Source organism: Podarcis pityusensis (genome assembly GCF_964106645.2).
Source record: "Podarcis pityusensis genome assembly, chromosome: 12".
Classification (NCBI taxonomy): domain Eukaryota; kingdom Metazoa; phylum Chordata; class Lepidosauria; order Squamata; family Lacertidae; genus Podarcis; species Podarcis pityusensis.
Window position 1 is genome coordinate 38041085 of NC_138037.1, and position 14093 is coordinate 38055177.

At 43.9% G+C, this 14093-nt stretch overlaps 1 protein-coding gene across 1 annotated transcript in view; it reads left to right on the forward strand.

The window, feature by feature from the left end:
- The first annotated feature begins 2449 nt into the window (after nt 1-2449).
- The window catches only part of CHN2 (chimerin 2), a 145117-nt gene continuing 133473 nt past the window's right edge, over nt 2450-14093 (forward strand). Inside the window, exon 1 of the mRNA XM_080974951.1 lies at nt 2450-3122. Within this exon, the coding sequence (XP_080831077.1) occupies nt 3074-3122 (49 nt within the window). The 5' untranslated portion in view covers nt 2450-3073. The remainder of the gene's footprint in view (nt 3123-14093) is intronic.

Here is a 14093-nt window from a genome sequence, read left to right on the forward strand (position 1 = left end):
AAATTTCCCAAAGTTAAATTCTGGGAATTGAAACAGCGCATCAAAAAAAGGTAGCATGGCTCTTGTGAGATTCTTCCTTTGCATCTGCATTTCATTTTGCAGTTAGAGTTGCAAACAAGCAAACCGCTTCCTCCCTTTTCTTTTCTTTTCTTTTTTGGAAGGGCTCCTTTGACTTTAGGATCAGGTACAGTATGTCTCTGAATACCTGTTTCTGAGGAGCACAAACAGGGGCACTGCTGCTGTGCTCATGTCCTTCTTGTAGACTTCCTAGAGGCAACTGGTTGGCTACTGTGAACAGGATGCTGGAGTAGGTGATCTTCTCAGGTGTTTAAATTTAACTTTCAAAATGTAACAATAACAGTAACGAAAGGAGGTATCCTAGCTGTCAAAACTACAGTACTATAGGTAAACGTAAAGGGACCCCTGACCATTAGGTCTAGTTGTGACCGACTCAGGTTGCGGCACTCATCTTGCTTTATTGGCCAAGGGAGCCGGTGTACAGCTTCCGGGTCATGTGGCCAGCATGACAGCTGCTTCTGGCGAACCAGAGCAGCGCACGGAAACACCGTTTACCTTCCCGCCAGAGCGGTACCTATTTATCTACTTACACTTTGACGTGCTTTCGAACTGCTAGGTTGGCAGGAGCAGGGACTGAGGAACGGAAGCTCACCCCGTCGCGGGGATTCAAACCGCCAACCTTCTGATCGGCAAGTCCTAAGCTCTGTGGTTTAACCGACAGCGCCACCCGCATCCCTCAGGTACAGTACTATATCTGTCCCCCTGAGGGACAGTACTATATCTGGGACATATTCTGCAGTCATAGGTGTATTGTAGACAGTACAAAGGCATGTTAATGTAAGTCATGTCTAAACTGATCCTTTTTTGGTTGGGGAGATTATCTTAAATACAGTATATTAATCCAGTCAAACCGCTGGAGAATCACAGCAGCTGCTGTGGCTGCAGAGACTGGCAGCTTGTAACTGCTGCTTCCTGTGTTGTTTTAGTGGCACAAAAGTGACCTCCTTGCAAGCCTGGGCAGTGTGTATGGAGGTCCTGGGCTGTCTTCCTGGCCTCGCTGATAAGGTCCAAAGGAAAGCAGAGATATGTTTGACACCAGCTTGGCTGCAGCTAGTTGCCAGAAGGAGGCGAACAAGGCGCCATCCAACCTCCTTGGGGGCTCCATTCCGGATTTGTGTAGGGTTTACTCCTTAGCCTTTTCTTCTCCTGAAGATGTCCTGCAAGGCAGCGGGTGTGGATTTTCCCTCACGTTTACTCCCAAAGCCTTCCTCATGAATGAGTACGGCCACTATTACAGGATTATAAAGAAATAATATATAATATAATATAATATAATATAATATAATATAATATAATATAAGCCATGTGCAGTGCTTGCAATGGAGGAAATCGATCCCAGGGCCAGATTTAGGTTTGATGAGGCCCTAAGCTACTGAAGGTAATGGGGCCCTTTATATGTCCAGCTGTCCTTTGTCAACAACAAATTGTCACTGTTTTTTTATGTTGAGTATATGCTATATGGTAATTTATGAACCAATTAGGTATCTAAAGCCATTTGCACATGTTGCCATGCAACAAGTCCATGCAGAATGTAGGCACCCTATATATAGAAATGAACAAACCAGTGATATTTTAGGGAGTAGGCTAGCAGGCGGGGCCCATTCCTTACATCATAGAAGCCTACACAACATAAAACACTGTTGCTGTATGTAGGTTTTATTTTATTTGTTTTTTATCTTATATTTTGGAAATGTACATCTGGTTGTTTTTCTCCTTTAACTTTTTTGGGGCATCCCCGAGAGTGGGGCCCTAAGCTATAGCTTGTTTAGCTTATCCGTAAATCCGACACTGAGCGACCCCAACTGGCAAGAAGAGTTGCAGAGGGGGCTCTTGCAGGCCAGCCCTCCTTTCTGATCTAGGCAATCCTGAGGCAACAGCAGCCCCTCAGCAGAGGGCTGCCCTGCCTCTCCGAGGGAGGGAAAACCCTGCAGGTAACTGAAGGAAGGCAGGGACACCTAAACAAAAGGCTGCTAGTTTTACCGAAAGAGAACAGCATGTTCCTATGATCTTGTGGCAAACGCAGCTTGTTATGTTTGTTCGGAAGTGTGCTTGGGGGAGTGGGAGATGCCGAGAGAGAGACTCCCATAAAGTAAATTATGAAAGAAGACTTGGGGGGGGGGGGGGAGAGAGAGAAGCGCGAGCGCGAGCCCGAGTCCGAGTCCGGAGGCGGCAGGATCCTTTCTCCCTCCGCCCGAGAGCCGGGAAGTTCCACACCAGCGCCAGCCGCCTGAGGAAGCGCCTCCTCGGGCTTAGCCTCCCTACCCCACCCCCGTCCGCCCCTCCCCGCCCGCCCCCCGCCCGGAGGCGGCGCGACCGGCAGCCTCGGCTTCCCGAAGCTGGACCAGCCTTGGCACATGGAAGGAGCGGCGCCCGCTGGGTCAGCGCCGCCGGTGCGCTCTTGCAAGCGCTCGGCCGCTCGCCTTGTTTTCCCGCCTGGGGCTGGGCGCCCTCAGTAGCCCGCCCTGAGGGCAAGAGCAACAACCCGCATCCCGTGCGTCTCTCCTCCGCTTCCTTTGTGTGCGCGCGCGAGTGAGGGGAGCTGAGGCGGCGGCGGCGGCGGAGGAGGAGGAGGTGGAGCCGCTCTCTCCCCCTCGCTTGTCAAGAGTGAGGCGCTCCGGCAGAGGGAGGGAAGGGGGAAAGGCGAAGGCAGGGAGCTGGCGGGGCGGCTCCAGAGTCTCTCCTCTCCTCCTCCTCCTCTCCGGCGGAGAGAAAGGAACTGGACGCAGCGCGGGGCCCTTCGCCGGGCAGCCCGGGCGGCTTCTCCACCGCCTCGCGGAGGCTGAAAGGGGCGCGAGCGGAGCGGCGGCAGCAGCACGTTGTTTGGCTGGGCGGCAAGGCGAGCCCCGGTGCCAGCAGCAGCAGTAGCGGGTGCTGTTGCTGCTGCTGCTTTGCTCAGCGCGGCTCCGGCACTTTGCAATGGGTCGGGGGCGGCAGCCGGAGAGCAGCAGCAGCAGCAGCACCTGGGCTAGTCACTAAGGAACCCAAGAGGAAGAGGATGGCCACCTCCAGCAACTCCAGTTTGTCGGGCTCCTCGGTTTCCTCCGGTAAGTTAAAAAGAAAAGAGAGAGATAATGAAATCCCCCCTTACGGCAGGATTTGCCTCCTGATTACCTCCCAGCCTTCCGGAATGCTGTTTATTTATGTTAGTTAGATGGACGGACCTGGCTGCGAGGAGGATCTCTTCGGCACCAAGTTATTTTCCTTTCCTTTCTTCCACTTTGCATGCAAAAGGGCAGGAGGAGTAACAGAAAAGAGCAGGTGAGGTGCGTGCTTTCCTGCATAGATGTGGGAAAGTGCAGCATCCTAAATCCATTTTTTGTGTCCGTCGATGGTTGTATCCCTGGTTTGCAAGAGGTTGCTGAACCCAACCTGACAGTTACGATTCGATCCGTAAATCGTTCGGGCGGGTGTGGGTGGGTGGAAGATGCCGGCGATAAACCTCTGATACCTAACACATTCACACCCTGCTCAAGCAGGAAGATGAATAAAATCACGTTGGTGGTCCTATTCAGAGTACAGTAGACACCTTGAAATGAATGGACGTGACTGAAGTCCATTGATTTCAACTTCACTACTTGGAGTATGACTATTTTGAATAATGCAAGCCATTCTCTCGTCATTGCTCGGAACACCAGCAGTTTCTAAAAATATCTGTGCTTGGCTGAGCAGTTCCTCCCAAGTGTGATTACACCTGTTCAGTTACCAAGTCCTATGGAGCAAGCAGTTGCAACCCACTTTCACATTCTTCTTCATTTTCTGACATAGGTGGATTAGTGTGTGTGATGGTAAGCCTTCCATGCAGGGCTGAGCCAAACTCATAGGTGATGTGTGGCAATTTCTTGCTTACATTATCTGGGAGGTGAACTAGTAGCGATCAATGTGGAAAACAGTGCTTCTCAAATATGGAGGAAGGCAAGTCAAGCTGCATCAAGGTTCTTATTATTCCATTATTTACTGTAACTTCTGAGTTTAGTGAATAGATTTGAGAGTGATGTTATCAAACCAGACAGTTTGCAAATGCTTTTCCCCAAAACAAAAGGTGGGCAACCATTCCTATGCTTGTTTATTCAGTCCTACTGATTTCAATAGACTTATTCTCTACTAAGTGTACGTAGGATTGCAGCTGCACAATGCAATTCCTTACATGGAAAGTAGTCCCATTGCATCCATTGAGTGTGTGCATTGTAAGTGTGTTTAGGATTGGAGCCTAAGTGAAAGGTTTTCTATTTCTGCTGAATACGCCCACTTTAAATGTTCAGTAAAGAATTCTGTCACCTTCTTGAAAGCTTTTCTTTTCGTTAATAAAATTAGACACAAGTGTTTCCTTCATTAAAGCTGTAAAAATTAGTGCTAGTATTAGAAAACTTCAGTGTGTATGTTTATGAGGACTAGAATTGGAATGGTGTTTTTGGCAAGATGAAGCTGTAAGCAGTCATCACCTGAGAACAGCTTGCTTAAAAGCCCATTAGTCAGGTTCTCACTGAATGCTGTTTTGTGAAATTAAAAAACCTAGCACTCTAACATGTGATGAATCTTGCACATTAAAATTGTGAGATTCACGTGGGGAGAGGTAACACATTCTTGAATCAAGAGAAGCTCAAATTTCTGTGGTGAGTCCAAAATACATATTTTTAAAATGCCGAAGTTCACGTTTCACATGAACCAGAACTTCAGAACCTGTATCTTATACTGGAGGTCAGGACTTGAAAAGCTGAAAGCCGGTATCTAATTTTTGATATGTCTGAACCCAGATAAAGTAGATAGTTTGTATATGATTAAGTTTAGCAGTTATGCGCAATCTCCATTCTTTTCTCAATAGCTTTTTTAAAGAATAGATTAAACAGGACAGTCTTACACAGAGTTAGACCAATGGACACTCATGAGGTACAGTGGTACCTCGGGTTACATATGCTTCAGGTTACAGACGCTTCAGGTTACAGACTCTGCTAACCCAGAAATAGTACCTCGGATTAAGAACTTTGCTTCAGGATGAGAACAGAAATCGTGCTCTGACGGTACGGCTGCAGTGGGAGGCCCCATTAGCTAAAGTGGTGCTTCAGGTTAAGAACAGTTTCAGGTTAAGAATGGACCTCCGGAACGAATTAAGTATTTAACCCGAGGTACCACTGTACTTCGGCATTTCCTATGTTGACTAAACCTGTGGTCCAGTTCATGCGGATAGTATACTCTTGCCACTAATCTACATTACTCAGAAGGCTTCCTTATGTGCCTATATATCAAAAGACAGATTAAGATAATTCACAGTAAAATGAGGGAAATGGGTAATGCTATGGAACTGGAAAAAAAGAAGTGCTCAGGTCTCCTCCAGATGACCTATTTAGTCAGCATTCTTCCTGTTTTGCTCGAACAAAGCTTACATGGTAGTTAGATTATGTCTGGTCTTTATTGAGCATTGCTTCCAGTTTGTTTAGGGTGCAGTTATTTGACCGTGAGCATGCATCCTGACTTGCTGGTGGGGCAAGAATGGGGGAAGTTGCACATCTCCATGTTCATCCATTCATCCCTCACTTTTCAGTGCTGTTCTCCATCACTTTCCTAACTGCAATAATTCTTTTCTTTTTTTTTTAAAGTGGATTTGTGGCCCTAGGGTTACAGAGCACTATTTGCATATACCTACATTTCCGCCGAGTGCCTGCAGGATAGTAGAGCATGAGAGGCTTAATATCAGGGTTGTGGGTTCAAGCCCCATATTGGGCAAAAAGATTTCTGCAATCTAGGCAGTTGGACTAGATGACCCTGGTGGTCCCTTCCAACTCTCCAATTCAATGATTCTATGCATGTAAATCACCACAAAAGAGTAGCCATCTGGAGGCATACTGAGTACTATACATATTCAGCTTGGAAGCTGGAAGAGGTGGGGCAGCATGGGATAAGATGAGTTGAGAGGAATCAAATCTTGGGGGGGGGGGGGAATCTTGGCATCTTTATGATGTTTAAATTAAAATGCTCTTATGGTTTATATAGTACCATAGGGCTCAAGGACTGGTGTAATTATATCATGCTCTGGCATATGAAGGATTAACTAAGCTTAATGTCACAAGACATTCTTATTCCCATTTGTAAATATTTTAAATATTCCCCCTGCATTTCTGCTCTTAAATGCAACACATTTGTATTCCTCGCTATGCCTCAGTTTTAAGCTCTGTGTTGTTTCATGTCTGGTGGGGTGTTATTCCTCATTTTAGAGTGTATCTTTACTCAAACAGAAGTACGTCCAATAAAAGATGTAACCACCATATCTGTTTCATATACTTTTCAGTAAAAATGTCAGTATTTTTTCCCTTAAGTGATGTTTCCAGTATATGTGGGTCCAGCGTATTTGACTTCATGCAGCTGCATTTTGGCTGTCTGTGGTTTTTATTTCTCAGAACTCAGCAAGTTTCTGAGCATTTTCTAATAGCATCTAACTACATAGTCCAGTTTTTAAAAATGAACAGCCAGAGCGTAGTTGGGTTTAAGAAGAATAATTTTGCAGATTATATATAATTATTTCTTCTCATTTGACTTTCCATCTTAAGACATTCTGCTTCTTGCAAAGGACACATTTTCTATGAACTAAGTACAGAATCAATATAAAATACGACTGTTACTGTTCTTACTCCTGCTTTGATAGATGGGGGTCATTCATGCGCCATTCAGGGAGCGTTGATTTAAAAAGCAGTAGGAGAACTAGGGTGAAATATTGGCACACCAACTCCCCCCAAAAGCTGCAAACTGTGCCCCAAAGACCAAGCCATATATTTATAATTGAAATAAAATGAAACAATATAGTGGATTCTTTTTGGTTCGGAATAATTAGATACGCTTTCTGAATGGTAGGTAAAAAGCAGACTGCACCTACTAAAGTGTATGGTAGGTAAAAAACAGAGTTCTCAGGGCAGCAGACCAGACAGAATAGCATTCATGCAGTTTCTCTTTGACTTTGTGCTGGCAATTGAATGCAATTGAAATTGATGTGGAGTTTTTGTGCAACAAACCTGCTTCTCAGAATTACTGGACTATTTGCGATAGGGAATGTGATGGGAAAGTGTACACTACAGTGTGGAATAACAGTCGCATCGTGTGACCTTGTCTAACCTCACTGCAAACAAATTGGGATGAATGTTCAATAGGTTGTCTGGAGGTGACCTTCGTGGCTGAAATGAGCAACCAAGACTGGCCTGGAAGCTTTTAGAAATATTAGGCAACCGCTCAATCTTGCCTACTTCTCTAAAGAGATCAGCTGGCACAACTGGTGTCTGAAATGCCCTAGTTTCTTCACATACCTATTTCACATTCCTCAGGATATCAGTTCAACACTTGCTGTGGGCTTGATCCTGACAAGCTTGGGTAGTTTTGCCCTTTGGGTGCTTGCCAGAGCACAAGTACAACTAGTCCTAGGCAAAAAGTGGCAAATTACAAGGCAGGATTCTTTAATTCTGAGCGTGCTTAATTAAAAACTTGTTTGGAATGTATAAGACATAATAGACACAAAGGTAATCTACATCTGCATACGTTTATTACCTACTCTTATAATTCCAAATGCCATTTTAATCACACCTAAACACTTTCCAAATTATTGTTGAGAGGGCAGAATCCGCTCAGGGATGGAGGCATCCATGCTGTCACCTATCTATCAGTTATCATTTTGATTCTCCTTTTTGTAATTCCAAAAGGCATGAAATTATTCTGTCTTCCACTTGATGTATTTATAGCTAGCATGCATTGCATAGATGAAAGGCCTGAGCAATCAGGTGAAAAATTGTGTGCTACTAGATATGGTTTGGGTTAGGAATTTTTGCTCTGGTAGCTGTGCTAGAAGCGGTTCAGCATTTTGGCTGATCCTGTGACCTGCTGCACAGAAACAGTGGCTTGTGCAGATGTTCTAGCTGCAGTGTAAAGGCACAACCCCGGCCCCTTTCGCTGACGGTAGGAACATATCCCATACCTTCCCACTTGCCCAATACTAAAATCGGGGTGCTCGCCTTTCGGGACTGTTCTCCCGCGTGAGTCATGTGACTTGCACAAGAGCACAGCCCCCAAAATGGGCTGTTCCACTTAAATTGGGACAGTTGGGGGGGTATGATCCATGTAGAGAAAAATTGTAAAAAAACAAAAGTTTCATTTTAAGGTATAAATCTAGAAAGATACACACATATTAACATGCATTTCTTGGCACTAATAACTTTTGTGATAGATTTGCAAGACCAAGGACATTTTTCATGGCATGTGATATGAGCTGGGAATCAGCGTGTTTTTACATGAGCAGAATGTGTCCTTTTATTTAAAATGCATCTCTGGGTTATTTGTGGGGCATAGGAATTCGTTCGTCCCCCCCCCCCAATATAGTCCAGCCCCCCACAAGGTCTGAGGGACAGTGGACCCGGCCCGCTGCTGGAAAAGTTTGCTGACCCCTTAGCACATGCCATGATTTTTCAGCTAAACTATGACGGCTAGAGTGAAAGACCAGGCTGAAGCGAAGCTATATTACAGCTGAACTTTTAAGGATTTAGTCGGGACATTAAATGCATGTTTCAGAACAAGGATGTTTTGGCGCCGTGTGATATCTCTAGAGCCATCTGTGTGCTCCAGGTCCACAGAAACCGTTTTATCTGTATGAGAAGGTTAAACGGGCCTTCCCATTTTAGATAAGCTAATATACAAACTGTGCATGAAATTAGCATGTGAAAATAAAAGAATATAAGTATTATCTGAACTGCACCTGGTATATAGGTCTTTCCCCTATTATGAGGTGCTGTTGGTGGTGGTGGTGGTGGTGGTGGGAGGCCGAATTTGAAATGGTGTTTAAGGTCTGCCTGTGGAAAAGTGAAGGGTGAGACCCCTGGAAGGGTGGCCACAGTTATGAACCACTATTTGTTACAACATGTTGTCAGGATCCCCAGTGGTGAGCTGGGATTAATTACTGAGAAAGAACCTGCCCTCTTACAGGGTAGTATACCCCTTAAGTCTCTAACAGCAGTATACATGCACTTACCTTATTCTTAATAAAACTTTATATTCTGCAAATCTTCTTGAAGTTAAGAATCTACAGATCTTCTTGACGTTAGGATGTCACAAGCTATGCAGGTAGAGTTCCTATTCTAATAATTCTTGTGCTTTCTGAAGCAAATAGACTTGGGCAGGCTTCCTCAACCTTGGCCCTCCAGGTGTTTTTGGCCTACAACTCCCATGATCCCTAGCTAGCAGGACCAGTGGTCAGGGATGATGGGGATTGTAGTCTCAAAACATCTGGAGGGCTGAGGTTGAGGAAACCTGGGCTTGGGCAATCCCACTATGCTGATTAGGAAGTAATATCAGTCTAGTAAGTGCCCTTGAGAGGCTGGCTTGTGTCTTTGGGCAATAGGGGTCTCAACTGGCTAATGTGCTTAAGGGAAGGAACAATATATTAATGGCAGAAGGCCCCAGATTCAGTTGCTGTTATTTCCAGTTCAAAGAAGCAGGTAGAATGTGATTTGGAAAGCCTGCTGTCGAAAATCGTGGAGAACCACTGGCAGAGTAGGCTAGATCAGGATTCCCCAACCTGGTGCCCTCCAGATGTTTTGGACTCCAACTTGCATCGTCTCTGACGATTGGCAGGGCTAGCTGGGGCTGATGGGACTTGGAGTCCAACATCAGCTGCAGAGCACTAAGCTGGAAAAGGCTGGCATGTCTGCAGGTTGGCTTTCAGCGGGATTTCCTGGCTGACTCCTTGTTGAGTACCAAATGGGTCATTCCTAATTCAAAAGTTCTTCATCTGTTCCCCTCTTGGGCTGTTATGGAGAGCTTCTACACAGTTTTGAATTCAGCTGGGAGGTAGCAGTGGAAATATGGGAAATTCCTTGGGCAAAATAAAAGAATACTCTGTTTACATAATACATAGAAACTAAGGGTTTCTGGAAGTCAATTTGGCTTTTCCAAGAAAAACGTGATTGAATAGTTCTTTCCCCAAAACTACTTTGCCTTCTCTGGTGGTGCCAAACTCTAGTGGTTACTTAGCTTTTCTTTTTAGAAATCCTTCTATGTTACATAAGATGAAACAACTTGTAAGAACAAATACTACCCTTGATTTTAGCCAAAAGACCGATGAAGTAATAAAACGAGGCAACTTAAAACACAGGTCAGATATTGTAATAGATCTAAATATGTGTAGCTCAGGAAAATGTATTTGTAGGGCAAAGGAATTCATTATTATTTTTCAAAATATAGTCCGGCAACCCACAAGGTCTCAGGAACAGTGGACCGGCCCCCTGATGAAAAAGTTTGCTGACCCATGGCTCCTTATATCCATTTCCAGAGATTTCTCAAAAAATATTTCAATTCACAATGTTAGAAAAAAAGCTTCAACATAAGAGAAATACAAGTTCAGCCTGCAGAGGTGAAAAGTGGTTTTGGAATTGTCTTATAGAGAACATGTGGAATTCCTCTACCCACAATATAATTGCTTTTTCAAGAATTTATTCCCTTCAAGTACATCTACACTGTATATTCTGCTGAAAAAACTGTAGCAAACAAACCATGCCAAAGCATACCTATAATTCTTTAAAATCACATCAGTCATCATTTTAAAACCTAATGAAACAACGGCAACATAACAGAGAAAAGGTGATTGCGCTGAAATGGAAGTTTTCATTGGTGCTTCATTTACCGGCACACAAACACATATATGCATGATCTGGCCGTAGTATAAAACTATCTTAACACTGTAGTTCTCTGCATGCAGTATCTGTAGGTACCAAACGTGTGATGGGGCTTTCAAGCACATGCAGCTAGCCCCACTCCCAAGATGCCAATATAGAGGGGTTAAACCACAGAGCCTAGGACTTGCCAATCAGAAGGTCGGTGGTTCGAATCCCCGCAACGGGGTGAGCTCCTGTTTCTCGGTCCCTGCTCCTGCCAACCTAGCAGTTCGAAAGCACGTCAAGTGCAAGTAGATAAATAGGTACCGCTCCGGCGGGAAGGTAAACGGTGTTTACGTGTGCTTCTCTGGTTCGCCAGAAGCGGCTTAGTCATACTGGCCACATGACTCGGAAGCTGTACGCCGGCTCCCTCAGTCAATAAAGCGAGATGAGCGCCGCAACCCCAGAGTCAGCCACAACTGGACCTAATGGTCAGGGGTCCCTTTACCTTTATATACAGACAGATGTGCACACATAGGGCTCCCTCCATGGGGACAGGAACCCTGTGAAGGGTTGTGTGTAGGACCATTCCAGACTAGGCAACTGGGCCAGCTGGCAAGAAAAAGGGTTTTTTCTTTGTCAGTGGTACCTTGGTTTAAGAACAGTCCGGTTTAAGAACAATTTGGTTTACAAACTCTGCACAACCGGATATAGTGTCCCGGTTTGAGAACTTTACCTCAGTTTAAGAACAGAATCCGAATGGTGGAAGGGCACCAACGGCGGGAGGCCTCATTAGGAAAAGCACGCCTCGGTTTAAGAACGGTTTCGGTTTAAGAACAGACTTCCGGAACGGATTAAGTTCATAAACCGAGGTACCACTGTATAACAGTAGTGCTGTTCCACAGAGCTCCACTTCTCTGCACCATTAGGGTTGCTGTTCAAAGGAAAGAACAGGGAGTTTTAAACTAGAACACTGGCACAGTTGCCTAGAATCTTCCAGGCCTGGAAAACCTCCCAGATTTGCTGAGGGCAACTTGTTACTCAGGGAAGTCAATTCTCCCTCTGCATGCTTCCCAAATTGCTCTCATTTCAAATCGTTTTGCAAACTGTATATAAGAATCCACAGATATGGTATATACCAGGGGTGGCCAACTCCCAAGAGACTGCGATCTACTCACAGTTAAAAACTGGCAGTGATCTACCCCCTTTTTTGGGGGGTGCAGGGCAAAAGTGTTGAGCTTTTTTTAGGGGAGCCAAAGTTATTGAGCTTCTTTGGGGGAGCCAGTGATCTACCAGTGATCTACCACAGATGTCCAGTGATCTACCAGTAGATCATGATCTACCTGTTGGACGTGCATCGTACAATATGAATTTCCTTGGACCCTTGCCAACTTTGGGATTTGGTGCATTTTCTTTAGTGACGTGATGCCTAGTTATTCCATGGTAATTTGGGGTCTGCTTTTTTGTGCTTTTAGTTCCCAATATTGCAGTTTGAAAGCTAATTCTTTAACACCATCAAAGCTTATAAGGAACAAAGACTATGTAAATATTATGTATTTGTATTAGTAAATTAATCTTAATTAAATTAAATCCACTCAAGCACTGTTGTTTGCTGAGCAGCCAAATGAAACTAGCTGTTTAGACAAATGTAACAAATTTCCTCACAAAGGTTCCAGCTGCAGTCTACAGTAGCCAAGGACATAACGTCTAAACTCTAAGTATGTCTCTGAAAAGTTTTGTGTTTAAATGGTAAAATCCATTGGGGGGTTGTTAATGCACAAGATATATCAATAATTACTTTACAAGCACAATCTTTCAACAAACCACAGGCTTGGAGAAAGGTGGGGGGGAAGACAGTCTGTTAAGTGGAAACATACAAATAACCAGAGATGCATTTTAAATAAAAGGACACATTCTACTCATGTAAAAACACCAGGCAGGCCCCACAAATAACCTAGAGATGCATTTTAAATAAAAGGACACATTCTACTCATGTAAAAACATGCTGATTCCTGGACCGTCTGCGGGCCGGATTTAGAAGTCAATTGGGCCGCATCCGGCCCCCGGGCCTTAGTTTGCCTACCCATGAGCCAACCTATATAGGAGTAGCAAAAATGCTCGCCTTTAAATAATTTATTTGTTATTACTTGTCAAGATAGGATAGTACTTTTTAATTACAGTACTGACAGTTTGGTTTCTATATAAATTTCATAGCTTCATTATCTTGCTGCCTTAATTTTTTTTATCTTTTTCACACTTTGATCTTCAATATTTCTCATGCTTTAGTTTAACTAGGCTTTGTGGTATATCACCCTAAGCACTGGTATGTTAACAGTAACAGTAAACATTCGGTACTTCTAAATGAGTATAATTGGGATCCTTGAATCAGTCCAGTTGGATTCCTTGACTCTACTAATCCATGTATTTTTTTTTAATTCTAGAACTCAGCCACTGAGAAAAAGCCTGAGAAGTGGAAAGTACAACTCACTTTAATAAATGTCAGCTTAACAAAGGAAATCATTTTTCAAAGATATGTTGGTTTTATTTAATGCCACAATAAGGAGAGCACAACATATAATATTTTGGAGTGTATTTTCAGAGTAAATAGGTTGCCAAGCAATCATATCAAATGGTGTTAGGGTTCAGTAGCAATTGAATGTGTGTGACGTTGGAGGGGGGAAGGTCATGTGTCTAAAATGCATGGTGTCAGTATTTTACAGGAGATGGTTTGTATGCTGAGAGACCTTCTTGACCTGATGCTGTCAGAACTTGGAGAACAAACACTGGGCCCTAAACACGAAGAAAATGATGAGATTGTACAGTATATAAGATAACACCGTCCTTTAATAAGGCATCCTTTTTATTTTCGTTTCAGCTGTTTTACCATATGAAATACACTGTGCTGCTAGGACAAGATGGCAGCTCTTAAATTGAAATTGTTTTCTTTCTGTGGTGGTTATAATAAATAAATGCTATTTGTACTTTACATTTCTCAAGGCATTTGCATATATGCAAAAAAGTGGTGGGAGTCAGGTCCCCTCTGGTTTTAAGGTGGCAAGGTGAAAAGGAGGACAGAATTGCTACACTTTTAATACTTTGGAAGAAGAGAGAATTTCAGACAGTGTTGCTTGTTATGTGAGCTACACCTGCTGGATTTTTCATTCTTTCTACACAGCTGTTAAAAGTACAGGAGATCTGACCTCTTTTTTATCAGGCATTCAAGCTGGAATTGTCCCAGGTGAGGAGCATGTGGCAGTCAAGATTTATTTGTCTCAAGTTGTATTTTTCTAAATAAGTTACCTACAGTGGTGCCTCGCAAGACGAAATTAATTCGTTTTGCGAGTTTTTTCGTCTTGCGAATTTTTCGTCTTGCGAAGCACAGTTTCCCATAGGAATGCA